General features: G+C 37.5%; 2 protein-coding genes across 3 annotated transcripts in view; both read right to left on the bottom strand.

The window, feature by feature from the left end:
- The window catches only part of LOC134816308 (ras GTPase-activating protein 3-like), an 89964-nt gene that overhangs the window by 12828 nt on the left and 57617 nt on the right, over positions 1-19519 (bottom strand). For both annotated transcript variants that reach the window (XM_063825104.1, XM_063825105.1), the window contains 11 exons: positions 19268-19343; positions 9416-9468; positions 5319-5420; positions 4638-4797; positions 4032-4133; positions 3204-3253; positions 2326-2440; positions 1394-1592; positions 1125-1231; positions 844-921; positions 127-198 (listed from right to left, as the gene is read on the bottom strand). In XM_063825104.1, coding sequence (XP_063681174.1) covers positions 127-198; positions 844-921; positions 1125-1231; positions 1394-1592; positions 2326-2440; positions 3204-3253; positions 4032-4133; positions 4638-4797; positions 5319-5420; positions 9416-9468; positions 19268-19343 — 1114 coding nt within the window. The remainder of the gene's footprint in view (positions 1-126; positions 199-843; positions 922-1124; positions 1232-1393; positions 1593-2325; positions 2441-3203; positions 3254-4031; positions 4134-4637; positions 4798-5318; positions 5421-9415; positions 9469-19267; positions 19344-19519) is intronic.
- The window catches only part of LOC134816328 (TBC1 domain family member 16-like), a 145907-nt gene that overhangs the window by 111860 nt on the left and 14528 nt on the right, over positions 1-19519 (bottom strand). The gene's annotated exons all lie outside the window — the stretch shown is intronic.

Genomic DNA, 19519 nt, shown 5'->3' with positions numbered 1-19519 from the left:
TGTTTGAAAAATAATCGTTAATCTCATGTCATGGGTATACTATTTTAAAATCAAACTGTGTGTGTGCCTTATGGGCTCCTCGACGTTAATAAGGTAAACACAAGAAAATATTATCAAAGGTTTTACCTGTTTGACTCCGTTGACGTGTTTCATGTCAAGTACTCTCTGACTGATAGCTTCCATATACTTCTCCTTGCCCTGGCGGAGTATCTGATATACATTGTGAGTATTGCTTGCAGAGTGAGTATTGCTTGCAGAAAGACTATTGCTTGCAGAGTGACTATTGCTTGCAGAGTGACTATTGCTTGCAGAGTGACTATTGCTTGCAGAGTGACTATTGCTTGCAGAGTGACTATTGCTTGCAGAGTGGCTATTGCTTGCAGAGTGAGTATTGCTTGCAGAGTTGCTATTGCTTGCAGAGTGAGTATTGCTTGCAGAGTGACTATTGCTTGCAGAGTGACTATTGCTTGCAGAGTGAGTATTGCTTACGGTGACTATTGCTTGCAGAGTGACTATTGCTTGCAGAGTGATTATTGCTTGCAGAGTGACTATCGCTTGCAGAGTGACTATTGCTTGCAAGCTAAAGGCAGTCATTACACATTCAAAAGATGCGTGCAATAAGAAATGAAATCTAAAAATACGAAACATGCATTTTGAATGAAAATAAGTTCAAGAAAGTACAATTATAAAGGACAAGTAGAAATCAGAACAGCTTGAGACGAAAATTTGTAGATTTAGCATCCCAAAAAAGCTGTACCAAAGTTTTTCGATCTTTGTTAGAAAAAGTATCTTAAAACTTGGAATAAAAACGGTGAAAAGATGCTTTCTAAATGTAGAACTTACGGCCTGGTGGGTGTCGAGGTTACCGAGACTCTGGATTACTTTGGAGACCAGGGTCAACGTTCTGCTGGTTTCTCTACTCTGAAGGGTGTTTCAAAATTAGCAAAAGCGATATTGTACTGTAATAGTGTAAACCATCGACTTATTTAGAGAAGTTTGACTTCTTGCGCGTTTTTTTGGCCACTTCTCACCACTTGGCAGGTGGTAATCTGTTTTCAATTTCAAAGATCCAAACGAAATTACGAAACAATTTGCATACACACAAAGATATTATCACTACTCACAGGTCTGCGCGACTGTAGTTGGAAGAGTTTTGGGTTGAGTATTGCGGGAGCAAACAGTCTGAGGAAGATAAAACCACTGACTGCAGTATATCTGATATCGTTCACATCTGAGGGGAAAACGGGTCAACTTTTAAAATCCATCATAGCACCAAAATAACTGTCAGTACTGGATTTAATAGTCAAATTTTGGAACTTTGACAAAGCAGAAAACTACTAAGTATTGGAGGAGGGATGATAATCTCCCGAAAAAAAGTAGAAGAACAAGGTACCGGGGAAGTGTAGAATGGCTTGTTTCTGAAGGTTGCTGAAAAGCGAACTGAGGGTGAAGGGACAATCTCCCCCACTGTTGATTATAGCCGAGTAGACTGAGTCGATATTACGAGTCAGGTTGTCCAGATTACACTCCAAGATATCACTAGATCTCAATCTGGCTGGGTCTATCTCACACGAAAGGTTCTCCTTGTGTATCTGGTAAAGAGAATATAGTAAGCTACATATTACCTATAGGGGTTTGATAAGTTGATATATTTTGAATCAATGAGTGCGAAATAAAATAGTCGGCATTGGCGACAAGAACTACTGGTGGACTTTGTTGTGTTACTTTCGCAAGGAAAACAGTGTCCATGATCTATCACCGCTGCTTTTGGGCAAAAAATACTATCACTCAGTAAGAAGAATCCAACCAGAAACCTGTGGCATTCCCGACACATCAGTAATACATGTATTGAATACCGGGGAAATATTATTTCCATGTCATAGGACATATTTCCTTAGTTGTCTACCAATTTCAACAGCTACTACACAGCCCATTATTACCTTGTGGCCCAATAACTGATATAGTAACACTGTGTAAGGAGATAAAGTGGACCATATGTCACGGAGGTGTCAACAGCCATCAGACACGCCCAAATGACTTTTACAAGCATTAAATGAGTTACACTCACGGGACATCTCACGTCCGTACGCGACGTTTGTACGCGCGCGCGTCAGCAGATTTCCTGACGCGCGAAGTTGACTTTCACAGCAGATAAAACAGAAAACTAGCAATAGTTAAGGGTGGAAGGGTGCGGCAGAGCTCATCTCATTGGTTCAGTAAACAATATAACAGTATATATAATATAAGGGTGTTTACTCTAATGCCTAAAGATAGAATCCTTGTACTTTGTAAGACAAATACGGAAAGAAATTCTTGGAATATTACCGTATCAAGGCTCGGCTTTAGGACTCTCCGGAGATAAGGTCGACCAATCATCTTCATTAATTCGTCAACTCCTTTGGTTGCCAAGGAATTCGCCCGAAAGAGGGTGTTAGGGTTGCTAAATGGGATAAATGGTGTTAAATATAATATGGATTCCGTTCGCTTTTGAAGAATCAAAACAAGCATCAATAAGTCTCCAAAGAAAGAGTTCCGACTAATATTTTATCAAATTTAGTATGCCGCGAGGGAATGAAACCTCTATAACGTTACGTAAGTTTCACTTGTAATTTGAACACTTGTAAACCCTATTTGAAGCCGACTACAGGCGCGCCCACGCCGAAGTTACCAGTAATTTACTGGACCCCAGCTGTTCGCCTGTCAGGTGGTCTTAAAGCTACGCTCTGATTGATTGTCTTGTCTAAATGCCAGCATTTTATTGGCCGAGAAAAGTCACGTGATTTTTGACTCGTCGCTCCCCATTGGACAATAAGTGTGAGTGTATCCAGAAAATACGACTGTTAGTTGAGCTTATAATATGTAATTGCTGGTGGGTGAACCATTTTATTTAAGTGACTTTGAGATACCTACAAGACACTGCATATTTTCTAGTTCACTTGTACTTACAAGATACGAAGGTATTTGTACTAAAATTAAATGTAGCACACACATATTATATCAGTTACTTTAACACTTGTAATGGGGGGAGATGTCTTGTAAATGCAGTGTACAATAAGCTCACTAATGGAGACACTGTATACATGTCAGTACATTGAGATTATGCCATAAAAGATAGCGAGTTGACATTGTGCTGCAGTTTAAGATTTTAATGAAAAATAAAATCGATAAAAGTCCACTTAGAGATTTAGATATTATCAACATACCTTGTTTTTATCATATCAAGATTCGTTAAACTCAACAACAATTCTTCTACCTGAAATTATTTCAAATTGTAAAATATTATTCGGAAGTTGGAACTAAATTGTAATGAAAGTATGCACGCCAAGGTATGTGAATGGTCAGTATATGAGGAGATCAATAGAAGGTATGCGAAAGGGGAGGTATGTTTTAACATTATGGAAGGTATGTCTTAACATTGCATTGCCTTTAAAAAGGGAATGTATTTGTAATGGAAGGTATGTGAAAAGGAAGGTATGTTGAGGGAGGGTATTTGAAAGGGGAGGTATGTAAAAGGGGAGGTATGTTAAAAAGGAAGATATGTTAATCTCAACACAGTGACACATGAAGAATATTTGGCAGCTTCAGCAATTAACCGCACCAAAACACAGTATCAAATATCACATAGCAGAAAACTTAGCAGGGCTTGTGTTATCACGAGCGAGAATGTACAGGCTTTCGTGGCTACTTTGTACTAGTTACAGATTAGTTCATTAGACCTTCCTCTAATTTTCACACCAGACTTCAGGGTTTGTGATGGCAAATTAATATCTCGGACTTTGCCCTCAGGTTAAAAATAAATCATTACACCTTCCCATCTCCCAGCGGTGTTATGTTTATCTGAGTAATTTCCATATGTCCTCTCTGTTTTGCCCCCTTCTGTACGCGAGGCGGCCCAGTGAGACCAATAGCGTTTACTACATAAACGGTCGATATAAGCTATATTAAACTACGCAACAAGTACACATACATATTCTAGAACTACAACGAACAATTAGTGAATTAGTAGTAATAATTTAAATTATATCTCCTACCCGGTAAAGATGTGCGAATATTCTGACGAGAGCTTGGGCAATGTTTATAAGTTGTTCGTTAAACATAGTGGAGGTTAATACCAACACGCTACTCTCTATATCCTGTAAATAAACGTCAGAGTTGTTAGTATTTTATAAAAGTTCTAGCATGTTCTAGTTAATATTTTTTTTATACAGATATTTAATATGTTAACTGTTAAGGTATGAGAGTTCTCATGAATACAGCGTGCTCAGTGCCCCGTGCAACTGCACATGGAGCATATTATTACTCTCAAGTTAGGGGTCCCTCTCAGTGGACCAGAATTAAGTTTACGTGGGCGTGGTTCAGTAAGCACAACCAGTTCCACTTGAAGAGGAAATAGTTGAGATCTGGACTAGATACGTCGTGTTGAGCTAATTGTGGCCCAACTTGAACAATTAATCTCACCGGCCAGTTACTTCACATTAAGAGACTAGTAACTGTCGGTAATGAACAGTAACTTACACTAAACATAAGTAAAATATACCACTAAATAATAAACATACCAGATATATTTACACTAATTACGCGCTAATTAGTAATCATACACACAAAATCAACACAAAATATGCAAGATATTTTCTTACCTCTGGGTTATTGAGAGAGTTAACCAGAAGTTGTAATAATGGTTCGTAATGTGTACTGGGCAAGATGTGGTCCTCTTTGTACTCTATCTTCAACCGAAGTGAGCCCAGGTCATGATTAGGCTGTATTATGATATCACTAAGTTTTGGACAGAGAAAATACCTGATGGAATGTAATGTTATAACACTTGTGATATTAACAAGATACGAGAACAATATGTTAACTTAGGTAAGGCGTATTTTTAGAACATGCTGAAACTTGTCGTCAAATTAGGGCAAAAATTCCACTAAAATTTCTGGCATTGTTGATGGTGTAGTGTATAGATAATACGAATCAGGGCCTGAAATAGCGGAATTGCTGAGGCCGTCCACGGAAATAGGCCGACTTTAAAAACGTGTTACGTCTTTGGAGGTCAAATATTTTGAAACGGAAACGGTTAAAACTTTAAACTCGTTTTAGCTGAGAATGTCACTTCTTTTGCTTCATTTTACAGACAGATATAATATAAAGGGTCTAGGAATGTTGGAATACCGCTCTGGCGGGGCGCGCACTTCTCAGAATTGGTATGACAAAAAGCTTACGTCAATCTACAATAGTGTAAAATACAGGGTGTTCTAATAAGTGTGTTCTAATATAGAGTAAGGTGTTCTAATGTAAAGGAAATGTGGGATCAATAGTCTCACCATCTGTCTGACCAGGAATGGGAAACGTTAGCTAGTCCAGCTATCACCTCCCCCAGGAACGTGCCTTCTCTGAACACTCCGTTGTGGTGGAAGAAATCTACCCTGGTAAGGAGAGTGGAATGTTAGAGAGAGAGATATTGTAATATATTTCTTTGCTATAATTTAAAATCATTTGAATTGAGAATATCTACTTCATAAGAATTGAGAATATCTACTTAAAACTCGCATGAACAGTAACGTTCTTGCTATAGTGCACTAACTCTACTAGCTCCCCCCAAATAGTAACCAGATTCTTCTACAAGGAACACTTTTCAGACTCATGATCACATGATGTAACAGCTCCAATATAAGCTGTGAAAATCAGTAACCCAATACGCAGTAAACCATTCCAGAAATTACATTACCGTTTAATACGGTGCAAAATGTCCCATCCCCGAAAGAAAGCGTGGGAAACTGTTAAGTATTCATACTCTGTAGGACTTCATTACTAAAATACCAAACATTCCACCCCAGTTCACAGTGCCAGCCCGGAGAATACACTAATATAATACACTACACATTACGTTAAAGTAATCTTGGTTACTGTGAGCTGGAGATATCAGAGTTTTCTGTACGAGCCAGCAACAGAGCCACCCCCAATATTATGACATGAGTTTCTAAAAATAGATTCGCCCAACTCTTCATATTCTAGATAGGATAAAGTGAATGATATCATAATATCAGATGTAAAATACAGTGAGATATTATATGGGCCCTGTCTAGTATGTGTAATATTTGACGGTCAGATACTTGACTTAAATGTTAAACTTGATCTGTATTTTCATAGCTAGCTGCAAAGTGTCGTCACTGCTCGAATGTCAGCTACTGTTGGCTTGATGAGGTAAACACATAGCAAACAACGATGTTCTACAATACTCATAATAGGAGAAGTTGTCCATTCTCAAGAAAAGTTTCAAATCTTAGAGATTAACTATTTTCGTTATATTATTTTTAGAGTTAAAATTATAGATATCATAACTCTAAAATTTCTCAGGTTGAGTATCAAAGCTGAAACAACCGCTTTCAATTGTTGTTTCAATTGTCTCGTTACTTAAGATAAGTAGCACTAGTTACTACTACTTCAGATACATTTTCCAGTATAGTAGCAGTAGCAATACATTGTCTCTAGAGAGTTGAAGTCTATTCCTGTTAGCAGAAAATAGCTGTTAAGTGCCGTTTACATAGATCTACTAGATGCAAAGTTGCCTTTCATTGCCTAACAAAGAGTTTTCTATTTAATATTTATGGGAACATTAGAATGTCACAAACTAAGCTTATATTAAAGAGTTTTCTCAATTATTATGCTGTCCAAGAAGACAAACAAATTATATAAGAGATGGACAGGTTGCCAGTTTACCAGGTTACCCTGAATTATCTATAGTGCTCTGTAAATATTGGGACTTAATTCAAAATGTTATTATGTACAATCCAATATAACTCTTTATGATATTATATAGTTAATATTTACAAGGCATTTGTATATCCTAAATACATAGTCATACAGACTGGTAGACGTTGATTCTATCTTTATATAAATTACATATTACTGTTATCATAATATACTGTCAGCGAATTTACCTCTAAACGTAATAGATGACAGCCCTGTATTTTAAAATTCTGGATTTAATAACACTGAATCCTAAATTAATGAAGGAGCAGTAGGCTGTCAGACTCAGAATATCGCTCTCAGAATAATCCGGAGCCCTCCAGTTCCCTAGAATTATTCTCTATGCATATCAAATATCTGTGCATCTCCTCTGTAAAGCCTTAATATTTGAGATGAGTAGAATAAAAAGGAACAAGCTCTCAACTCTCAAGACTTAACACATAGATAACACAACACCACGTGACAGAACGCCAAGTCACGTGATGTGACATTAATGTCACGTGATGTGACATTAATCTTAGATCACGTCCTGCAGATCAGGGTGTTGATTTACTTTCCTCTTCAAAATACCACACACATCCCTTAATAATCAGTTGCTAAGAAACAAGTTATCTGGCAACCAGTTACTTATCACCCAGTTACTCGGCAACCCAGTTACTTATCACCCAGTTACTCGGCAACCCAGTTACTTATCACCCAGTTACTCGGCAACCAGTTGCTTAGCAACCAGTTACTCGGCAACCAGTTACTTATCACCCAGTTACTCGGCAACCAGTTACTTATCACCCAGTTACTCGGCAACCAGTTGCTTAGCAACCAGTTACTCGGCAACCAGTTACTTATCACCCAGTTACTCGGCAACCAGTTGCTTATCACCCAGTTACTCGGCAACCAGTTGCTTATCACCCAGTTACTCGGCAACCAGTTACTCGGCAACCCAGTTACTTATCACCCAGTTACTCGGCAACCAGTTACTTATCACCCAGTTACTCGGCAACCAGTTACTTATCACCCAGTTACTCGGCAACCAGTTGCTTATCACCCAGTTACTCGGCAACCAGTTGCTTAGCACTAGTTACTCGGCAACCAGTTACTTATCACCCAGTTACTCGGCAACCAGTTGCTTATCACCCAGTTACTCGGCAACCAGTTGCTTGGGAACCAGTTATATCAGAGGATGATTGGATGAAGTTTGATTTGTTCTAAAGCAACTTCAGATTTTCCTACCAAAACTGAATGCAGCTTCATATTCTGCAGGTCTCAATAATCCAGGAGGTGGGGCTTTCTTAAAATCGTCAATATACTACCATACAGACTTATAATTCTGCGGTATTTATTGTCCCGTAAATCTCTTACTAGAATGTGTAACAGCTCGCCCAACTAGGCTTCACATTTAACAACAGCACATGAACACATGTGCTCCTTCATAAATACAGCACATTAGCTGAACAAAGTCCTACAAGGCGTGACGATAATACTCTGACAACAACCCTCTAAACTTTATGAAGGAGCAAATAGGTATAACTGTAAAAGTTTGCAGTGAAAAAGTTTAAAAGTTCAAGTGAGTATCAACAAAAAAGTCATCACTATGGTATTTGTAAGGGTTTGGTTGTAGGCTATCAGAAGGGGAAGGGGGGCATCGGGCAAGGACTAATTTTGGTTTCATCTCATATTGATATAACGGCAAAAGATATGGCAATAATTTTTTTGTTCTCCAAATTAGTCATCCATGGAAGATTAGAATTAACGACATCCAAGATCTACAACTAACAACTAGAATTGAAGATTATTATTGCAGTTAAAATAAGCCCCCCCCCCCTCCCCAGCCTCAGCCTCAGCTCTTGTTATGTGTATCATTGGAGATAGTTTAAACAGCGTGACGAGTAAGGGCGTGCCATGGGGAACTAATTTAAGTTTAACAATATTTAAACCATTGACCAACCATTTAATAATTATACTCTTATTTACTTATTAATGTGAACTACTAAGTTAAGATATATAAGTTAATATACTAGATAGTGTGATAGTGGGTTTATATATAAGTTTTAAATAAAACTTAATTTTAAATTAGCTTCTATCCGCTTTTAGTTTTCCGCACGTACAAAGCCAGTGAACTTCTGAAATAGAGTTTAGGCTGGGTGTCTACCAGACACCTGCTCGGAACATCAACAAGTTGCTAGACAGTGGGATCTCCAGACAGTGCTCTCAGGAGGGGTAGTGGAAACATTTAGACAGTTTCATGCAGTGTAATACTGTGTCTTTATATAGCTGATATAGTTAAAGAAAGGGGTGCTAGAAAGGTAGATGCCAGTGACTGGCCCCTGACTGACTATGACTGGCCCCTGACTGATAATGCAGCATTATCAACAGAGTTGTGGGGATTCTTATTGGGAGTGACAAATTGGAGACTTTTCAAATAATGACAAAATCTCTACTCTTATGAACTGTAATTTTCTCGCTTAACTCCTTTAAAAAGTGACACAGTAAATAAGGATATCATTAGATAATCAATGTTACGAAGTGTCCTTAGTATTTCACTATACGATCGGAACACAGGGACTATTAGCTCTGTGAAATAGAGTTACGCTATTGTATTATAGCGTATAGTGACTAGAATAAAATTAGTAATTAATAAATACACAATATGCAATAATATTACAAATTAACTTACTTGAGGGAGAGGTTACACAGGTCGCTGTTACATCTCTTCAAAATGTCGTTCAGCTGAAATATCACTGTTTTAGAGAAAATTTTGTAATTTAGTGTTATGTGGGGAATTTCTACACACTTTTTTACGTATTTTTTCTTCTCAAGAAATAGGTTACGAAAAGTTTAATTAAGGGCCTCCAATCACCATGGAGGTCGTTAATTAAACTTTTTTCTTGGGAAAAAAGTACGTAAGAAAGCTTTTTACGCAACATTTGCGAGAAAAATTTTTTAATTAAAAAGGTTTCTAGTAAAAAAGATGTCTAGTAAAAAAGGTGCGGTAAGTTTTGAATTTGATAACCGAAATATTTACACGTGTTATCACATTACACACGCGTGTTTTATCACACCAATATTTACACGTGTTATCACATTAAACACGCGTGTTTTATCACACCAATATTTACACGTGTTATCACATTACACACGCGTGTTTTATCACACCAATATTTACACGTCACGATGCCTTACAAATACTATAATATTACCCCCACACTCCCGGACCCGTTGATATTGTATTACAGGTATGTATAATACTGGATGATGATGAGATGTCGTTCTAAAGTAACGAGATGTCACCCTCTCAAATATTTGACTAAACCAGCTCACTGGACTTACGCACATTATTTTACCTCTGTAAGCGTGTGTTTATCGTTTACAACTTAATTTGAGCGTGTATATTTAACAAGCTGAATAGCTATAAACTTGTGTATGATTGAGCCCAATTATAAATCTTATCGATTTGTGAATAAGGTCGGTGATAATAAATGAAGCAACCATTTATTAATAAACCAGTTATCGATTAGTAATAAATTAGCGGATAAGTACATATTATGAGGAGGAGGAAGACGGTACAACTGCCCACTAATGTGCAGAATTCAGGACTCATACCGAAATAAGGAAACCTAATGAGTGTGCTGAGTTGTGCGCTGTACTGTTCTGAGCTGTAATGTTAAAAGTGTCAAATACCAGCCCAACACACTGCTACACACAACATACTGGCGTATCTTACCGACATGTATCTTACTTCAAGTATCCTAGCAACATGTATCCTAGCAACCTGCAATCTGTATCCTAGCAACCTGTATCTTACTTGTATCCTAGCAACATGTATCTTACTTGTATCCTCGCAACCTGTATCTTACCTGTATCCTAGCAACCTGTATCTTACTTGAATTATAGCGACCCTCACGATATGCATCATTAGTTACATAGCTATTGCTAACTAGCGGCTGTATATTTTGTGGTGCGTTTAATTAAATAGAGTATAATATATCATAAAGTGGGACAAAGTTCACTTTGTAATAATTCGTCAATTCATCAGGAATATTAAAAAACATGTTGGATAATACTATAAGTAATTACATAAATTACATAATAAATAGCATAACTAATGGCGGTAAAGTTTGGTTCAGTGTTAGAGAGTGACATTAAGTGCACTAAACTGACAGTTTGTATTACTTCACGGCTACTCTACGGTATTTTATTTAACTACACAGAGAACCCGTTTTGACGTTTCCAGCTAGTCCTAACAAAGTAGTGACGAGAGCATCTTCACGCTCATTTCCGAGGTTTATCTCTTAAACTAATCTTTCAAACACGTATTATTATTGTAGAAACTATCAACCAGCTTTTCCAAACGCCGGGAAAGTATTATTTCTACCAACTAGACACAGCTAGCAACTTACAGACAGTACAACTTACAGCATGTTTACTATACAGTACTGCAGACAGTTCCTTACATGTGCACATTGTGCACCGTACCCGGAACAGGCTGTAATAACTACAACAATAACAGTCGGAGAATGGGGGCTGTAAGTGAATTGTTATAAGCAGCCCGCAGATTGTGAAGTTTCCCAGGAGGGGATGATGCGGGAATGTTCGAATTGTTCGTGCAATGTGTGAGGATATCGTGCACTAAATGGGAATGTTTATTGTTCGTGCACTATGTGAAGATGTTGCGGAATTGTCCGTGCACTATGTAAAGATATTGAGGAGTTTTTCGTGCACTATGTGAAGATGTTGCGGAATTGTTCGTGCACTATGCAGTAAAGTGTGATCTGGGTGCATATTTGCAGTTCCGGTATTATTAGTGCTGGTATGTTAGAAATGTAGGCCGCTGACAGGGGCTACGTAATGGAAGAACCCTCTGTGTGCTAGCTACTGACGGCATCATTACTGAAACTTAGGTTCAATACCTTTGTGAGCTAGCTACTGACGGCATCATTACTGCAACTTAGAGTTCAATACGTCTGTGCGCTAGCTACTGACAGCATCATTACTGCAACTTAGAGTTCAATACCTCTTTGAGCTAGCTACTGACGGCATCATTACTGCAACTTAGAGTTCAATACCTCTTTGAGCTAGCTACTGACGGCATCATTACTGCAACTTAGAGTTCAATACCTCTTTGAGCTAGCTACTGACGGCATCACTACTGCAACTTAGAGTTCAATACCTCTTTGAGCTAGCTACTGACGGCATCATTACTGCAACTTAGAGTTCAATACCTCTTTGAGCTAGCTACTGACGGCATCACTACTGCAACTTAGAGTTCAATACCTCTGTGAACTAGCTACTGACGGCAATCCCTCTTAATACTCGGAGGGTCGTGTCAAGATATATTCTGAGATTGAGAGGGGATGATGCAGAAAGAGAGAGAGAGAGAGAGAGAGACAGAGAGAGAGAGGCCTAGCTGTCGTTCCAATAAAAATAATTTTTTAATCGAAAAGAAGGTGACATTTTGACCTAAGACGTCAATTTTATGTAACAAATTACGAATTTTGTCTGGCCAATGTCATATTTTGACATATCAGTTTAATGAACATGTCGCTAAAATGAACATGTCGCTTAAATGAACATGTCGCTTAAATGAACATGTCGCTTAAATGAACATGTCAGTTTTTGAAGTTTTAAAGAGAGCCCCGTAAATTAAAATAACTTCTTTCAATGACTAAGCGGGGTGAGGGGCAGAGCCGGTTAGTACTACTTAGTATTGATTGGCATGTCTGGCTTGTCATGGAATTATAAGTGGAATTTAAGTATTTGCTGTTGTCAGCTGTGACCAAGATACACATTACACATAACATAAGAGTAAAGAAGGTGTAATCTCAGCTTTAAATATGAGCTGTGATCTGTAACAATGATTAGGATTGGCACCTATCAGAACTTCTGATGTTAAGTTAAGGTATCAGAACTTGATCCAGTGCCCAGGTCTTTACCATTTGTTAAACGGTTGTTAAAGTGGTTACATTTTACAACCTTCTCAGATTTTTGCTGATTTTCAAATCACATACTGATTTATAAATACTACATGTAATACTGATTTTTAGATGGTCCATCTCAGACATCTCAGTTCTTTATCAGTAACTATTCTACTGGAAACAAGGTAACTGGTGACAAAGTAACTGTTTAAAAATAAAGGTATGTAAAAGGTAACAGTTACTAGGTAACGTTATATCCAGCTATCCAGTAAAAGGGCCCCACGCCCGCCTAATTATTGGGCAACATATTTTCATTTCACGGTTGTCCTTTCAAACTTTTTAAACGACCAAGTTTATAACAGAAGTTTTTATTAATCAAACCCAGTTGAGTGGGCGTTTCTTGGTAATTGGAGTGGGCGTTTGGGGGGCGTTTCTTGATCGTTTAGTAATAGTAAATAGTGCTGTTCCAGGACCGGGTTTATTAACCACATTGTTCAAGAAACACGTACCATAAAAGGCCTGGTGAAGGCAAAAGGCCAAAGTTAGGCTCACAATATCTGATCTCACAGGTTAGTTGCACAGTTTTAGTGCTAAGCACCAGATCTAACATCACGCTCTCTATCTGAGTGGATGTCTGTAGAACCACACAGCAGTAGTTCAGTAACAGCAGCTCTGTTGTACCAGATCAGGAAGTTAAGTGCGCACTGCCTCCCTCCGCTGACCAATCCTAGAGCTACCACACATCAACAGTGGGAAACATGCTACATTAATTATTACCAGACCAAGGTCTACAACAAACCTGGTTATTATAAAGCAGCCAGCAGTCAGCAGCCAGGCAACAAGCTAGCAGCTAGCAGCCAGGCAGCTAACTAGCCAGCGGCAAGCAACCAGCAGTCAGGCAGCTATCAACCAGCAGCCAGGCAGCTAGCAGCAGCCAGCCAGCTAGTATAATGTTGGTGAGTTTAGGATAATCACACAGTTCTCTCTCTCTGATATGCAACATTCAGGTGTAATATATCCAGCATATCATGTGTTCTTAATTGAATATGTCTACACGTTTTGTACATAATTAATCACATATTGATTAGTTATATGTTAGATTATGTGTCTACACACGGGAAAAGTTAGTTTTAAACTGTCGAATTGAATTCCCCAGCTTTCAGCCAAAATTTTAAAAATACCGGGAATTAGATTTGATCGGAATGTTAAAATATGGCAAGGAATTTAAAACATTACACGCCATTTGACAGTGCAAGATTACGGCTGACAAATGTACCAAAATTATACACTGAAATTTACATGATATATAATATGCGTATATTTAAACTGCCAAAAGTAGCTTTCTTACCAATATGTATCTTTACTTAATTTTATCTACTAATCTTACTTAGCACACAAACTGCCTTTTTGTCAATCACAGCTGGTTCAAGTTAATATTTGAGTGACGTTCATAATAGGGGTGTTTAAGAAATAAAGAAATTCGACGAAAAATACCTGACATGCCAAACATTAAATCTACGTAGACCCCTAATTTGGTCTTAATAATAACGACATTCAGCTCATTATAGGCTATAGCGTCTTTATAAGGTCGAGGACACAGATATTACGAACTGTCACATGGTAGCATGCCCAGGTAACACGGTAACTTGGTAACATGGCCGCGCCTGGTAACATGGTAACTTGGTAGCATGGTAACATGGCCTGGTAACTTGGTAACATGGCCTGGTAACATGGTAACTTGGTAACATGGCCGCGCCTGGTAACTTGGTAACATGGTAACTTGGTAGCATGGTGAATCTGAGATACTGAGTATTGAAACTACAGTTACACCGCAGGATCTTACATCTTGATGCATCATTAACCCACGATAGGCCACTGGCTACATTATAATATGTACTGGCCAGTGCGTCATACATACTACTAACTACACTGGATCCAGAATAAAGATTAAATAATACATCACGTTATCTGGGACACGTGCACATCTTAAATCAATCAGTTTGCACGTGCTAATATATAATACAGGCGTTTACCACACTAGCATCTACAAATTACAAAGGATACATTCTAATGTGAATATAACCAACATGAACAATTTGCTCAAAATGATTTAAAACTGACATAACTTCTGCTCTAGTGCACTTTCCAGCTCCAGCACTCTACCGTAGTGCACTTTCCAGCTCCAGCGCTAGTGCACTTTTGCCGGAAAGTTTCAGCAGAAAGCGGCAGATCGCATAATTACCCGCAAATATGTGCTCGTGGTTCATCCTGCCAAACATTCCCATTGAACGAGTTAGCCGTAATAATATGTTACTGATCCACTACAACTGACAGTCTGATACCACTGTATCTACCACTGTATCTCTACACCTTTATACATTGAGATATTATCTCACTTAGCAACAGCCAGAGTTACTGCCACTATCAATACGTGTAACTATAATGATAGTGGCTATTACAGGTGAATAGTTGCATTGTGTCGGCACCTCTCAACAAAGCGTTGAGACGATTGTCTAGTAACTCCACTAATACCATAGTAGATATTGTAACAGCAGCTATAGAAGATAATATCTAGATACAATAATAGTACTGTAGATAGACATTACACGGTTACAGTGCTGTGGTAGATAATGCTGTGCTGATAAACGACGGGTCTTAATACAGAGAACATCAAACTGTGCTTCATGGCTGGTGGTGTACATATTTGGCATGACTTGAGCGGTGAAATGGAATAACAATGTTTTTTGATTGTGTACAAATTCGGTATGACTAGAGCGATGAAATGGAATAACAATGTTTTTGACTGTGTACATATTTGGCATGACTTGAGCGGTGAAATGGAATAACAATGTTGTTTGACTGTGTACAAATTTGGTATGACTAGAGCGATGAAATGGAATAACAATGTTTTTGCCTGTCTACAAATTTGGTAATGATGAACTTTAACAATTAGGAACTTTTGGACGTGGGCTTAAACCACAGTTTACTACTACACTAGTTTACACTAGTTTACACTATTTTACACTATTTTACACTATTTTACACTAATTTACACTAGTTTACACTAGTTTACTACTACACTAGTTTACACTAGTTTACACTATTTTACACTAATTTACTACTACACTATTTTACACTATTTTACACTAGTTTACACTATTTTACACTAGTTTACACTAGTTTACTACTACACTAGTTTACACTAGTTTACACTAGTTTACACTAGTTTACACTAGTTTACACTAGTTTACACTAGTTTACACTAGTTTACACTAGTTTACACTAGTCTCACAACAACTTTTTATGAGCGGAACTTGTCTGCGGTAGTAAATTATATAGTATATTGCAGCAAATTCAAGACAGGAACATTTTATGACAACATTCTTCTCTTAGCATATTAGTATATTACCTAATTTTCTGCGGAAAATCTCATTTATTATACCTTTAGAGGTTTATGCGTTGGTTATATTAATTTTCGGCTATTGTCAGACTATATATAAAGTAAGCTTGGGAGTGTTAGCTGTTTAAATTTAGATTTTCTGTTGGCATCCTGATAGAATTTACATATTTACTGCATTCCCTCTCCAAAACCCGTATATAATATGTTTCATCTTCTGTCTCTAATAAAATTTGTTTAAACTCTTAACCTAAGAATAATTTAATCAAAAATGAAACTTTAAAAGATGGTAAGGAACTAATTTGCTATACAATTGTCAGCTATCTAAAAAAGTATTTCGCAACGAGAGTTGCTCTCTATGTCAATATACAGCCCGGATATAATTTAGACATTCCTTCTAAGTATAGTTTGTAGGATAATGAACCCAGCCCAGGTATTATAACGAATCTATTCTTAGTGCGGGTTTTAATACCGTATATTACCCATACCTTTCTAGCTTACTTCTACATCCCCACCCTGACTACATCCCCACCCTGACTACATCCCCACCCTGACTACATCCCCACCTGACTACATCCCCACCCTGACTAAATCCCCACCCTGACTACATCCCCACCCTGACTACATCCCCACCCTGACTACATCCCCACCCTGACTACATCCCCACCCTGACTACATCCCCACCCTGACTACATCCCCACCCTGACTACATCCCCACCTTGACTACTCCCTGGATAGGATCTAGATTAAAATTGAAGTTGTGGAGTAGTTTCCTTGTTAACTAACAAGAAAGCAACTAGCAAGTGTTCTGATAGCTATAATAGTACTAAACTTTCCAGTTATAAATCACAATTCCTTAATGTATGTACATACTAAACGCCACTTTCAGGTAAAACACGGTCCCAACTATAGATTACGTTCAGGTAAAACGAAGTCGCGGTACCTACAAATAGACTAAACAAAGGGGCCGGAATGTATCATTAGTACTGGGGTACTCCTTGGTGCCAATCTGCTTGTTTTACTGTACTTTTTCTTATCTCTTACTTATCTGCTTTTAAGTCTGTAGTACAGGACAAAATGTACATTCTCTGGAATTCACACAGTATTAATATACAAGCCGCATATTATTATTAATATAGATGTGCATAAAATATCGAACCTGATACTTTCATAATTTTCATGAGCAGATTTGAACGTGTTTAATTTGAGAGAGCCGAGCTGTTTCCAGCGCGATAAAATGTGTTTAAACTCTACACGACAATCTGAACTCCTCAAATAGCTAAACATGGAATCTAAAACATGCAACAAGCAACACAAAAATTGTGTACTGTAATATTTTATCTGTTATTCCTGTATTATTTGAGAGAGTTTTGGAAATATCATCTCCTCATCTTAGATATCTACTTCATCAGCGCACATATGTCTGATGTTTTTAACGAATACTCAGTATAATGAAGCACAAAAGGTTACAAAAAACAGTGTACTTGGATTACATAACATAATAATATAGTAATATGTAATTCAGTATTTTGTGGTTTATTTCCAACCTCAAATTCTGTTTTTCAATGATCATTATTTACTGTTACGACAGATCGTATTAAAATAATATGATCATGTATTAAATATAAGAGATTGTATTATAGAAGTCGCACGTTCTCGATTGTACACAGAACTACAAGAAGTGTACAAGTAACACCTGAGCACTAACCAGATGAACTTAAAGTGTTCATGTCTGTGTGTAACACTGTAACTACAGCTTATGTACATGTGTATTGTGTACTATAATATAATATTATAATATAATACAATATAATATTATATACTGTAATATAGTATTATTATATTATTCACTTTACGATTCTTCTTCCTCACAGAATTTCTGCTAAATTCTCAACTCAAATCGGCAATTCAACAACTTCTGACCTTTGTACGGCACAAACGTCACGACCGAAAATTCGAGAATAGTTTTACTGAATTATCTAATACTCTAGCGCTGAGGAAGGAGAAATAAACATGGCATGATATTAGAGGTAGTGTACAGTAGTGGCTTATAATGTAGTGGTCGAGATGTGGTTTTTATTTAATAGCGGTGTTAGTTAATATATGGTTAGTGGATATATGTTTGGTTTTTAGAGGGTGATGAGGGATAAAATAGTGTCCTCAATGTATTATAAACTACAAAAATCACCAACTAAATCACGTCATGATATATCAGCCTATCAAGTCCAGTGTCGCCGGAGGATGGTTAACGAAGCAGAAAGTCGCCGCACGGTTCAATTAGGGCAGCTGACCTTGTCACCAGTTTCAACTAAAAAGTGTTAAGGCGACGGATATCCTCACAATATTGCTATGATTTAAATCAGCTAACTCTTGAGAGGGAAATTAATGTTGAGCTGACCTGACAGCGCCTAGTTTTTCAATTTTCTGCTTTATTTCCGCCCATTTCTTTGTCTGTTTGTTACAGGTAGAGCACCAATGTAGCCATAATATTACAAAACACGGGATTACGTAATCACACAACTAGTGACGTCATCACATTGGCAAAGTGATGTCACACTGCAGCACAACTTCCAGGAAGTTAACGACCCATTAAGAAGCACACAGAAACAGAGTGTGAGTGTGTGTGTGTGAGTGTGTAGAGAGAACTTGAGAACGGTTACTGATGATGACGTCTACAAATATCCTGGTTTTGGTGGTGAGAGTTGGTAAACATTATCCTTTACATTATACTACCAGCTGTTCTCAAACTAGGTCAATTAATTTTCATAGTGATAATTATACCTCTCTAGTTGAGCTACAATTTTTAATTTTATTAACGATTTTAATGATGAATTAATAGATAATTAATAGATAATCACTCTCTTCTTGAAATCAATCCTTTAAGTAGATGGAAGGCCTGAACACCAAAGCCTTGGCACATGATTACAACTTGTATCTCAATCTAACATAATCAATATTATGATCAATGTAAACAATTAATTTAATATATAACTACATTACTACATATAACCAACTACATATAACTAACGAACATAAAACTTACTAACATATAACTAACTACCTTGTACTCGAACGTTTGAGATTCCCACTGCAGTGTTTTCAGTTCACTATCAATATAACAGTTCAACATATAGTTCAACGTACTTACTAATAGTTACTACTTACTACTACATAGTAACTAATAGTTACTAATAGTTACCAACAAAAGAGTGGTTACCTTGAACTCGTAAGTTTGAGATTTCCACTGCATGTTGGTACTTCGTCTCAACGTTTTGGTCTCCTGAGTTCGGCTCCTGTAACAAAACATGTTGTCAGATACTATGTCCTCTAACTCTGATCCTGTGGAGTGTCTGTCTGTTTGTTTGTCTGTTTGTTTGTCTGTTTGTTTGTCTGATTTTTTGTCTGTTTGTTTGTCTGTTTGTTTGTCTGCTTTTTTGTCTGTTTGTTTGTCTGTGTGTTTATCTGTTTG

Source organism: Bolinopsis microptera, chromosome 6, assembly GCF_026151205.1.
Source record: "Bolinopsis microptera isolate Bmic1 chromosome 6, MBARI_Bmic_1.0, whole genome shotgun sequence".
NCBI lineage: Eukaryota > Metazoa > Ctenophora > Tentaculata > Lobata > Bolinopsidae > Bolinopsis > Bolinopsis microptera.
This window is presented reverse-complemented; position numbering and strand designations above follow the sequence as displayed.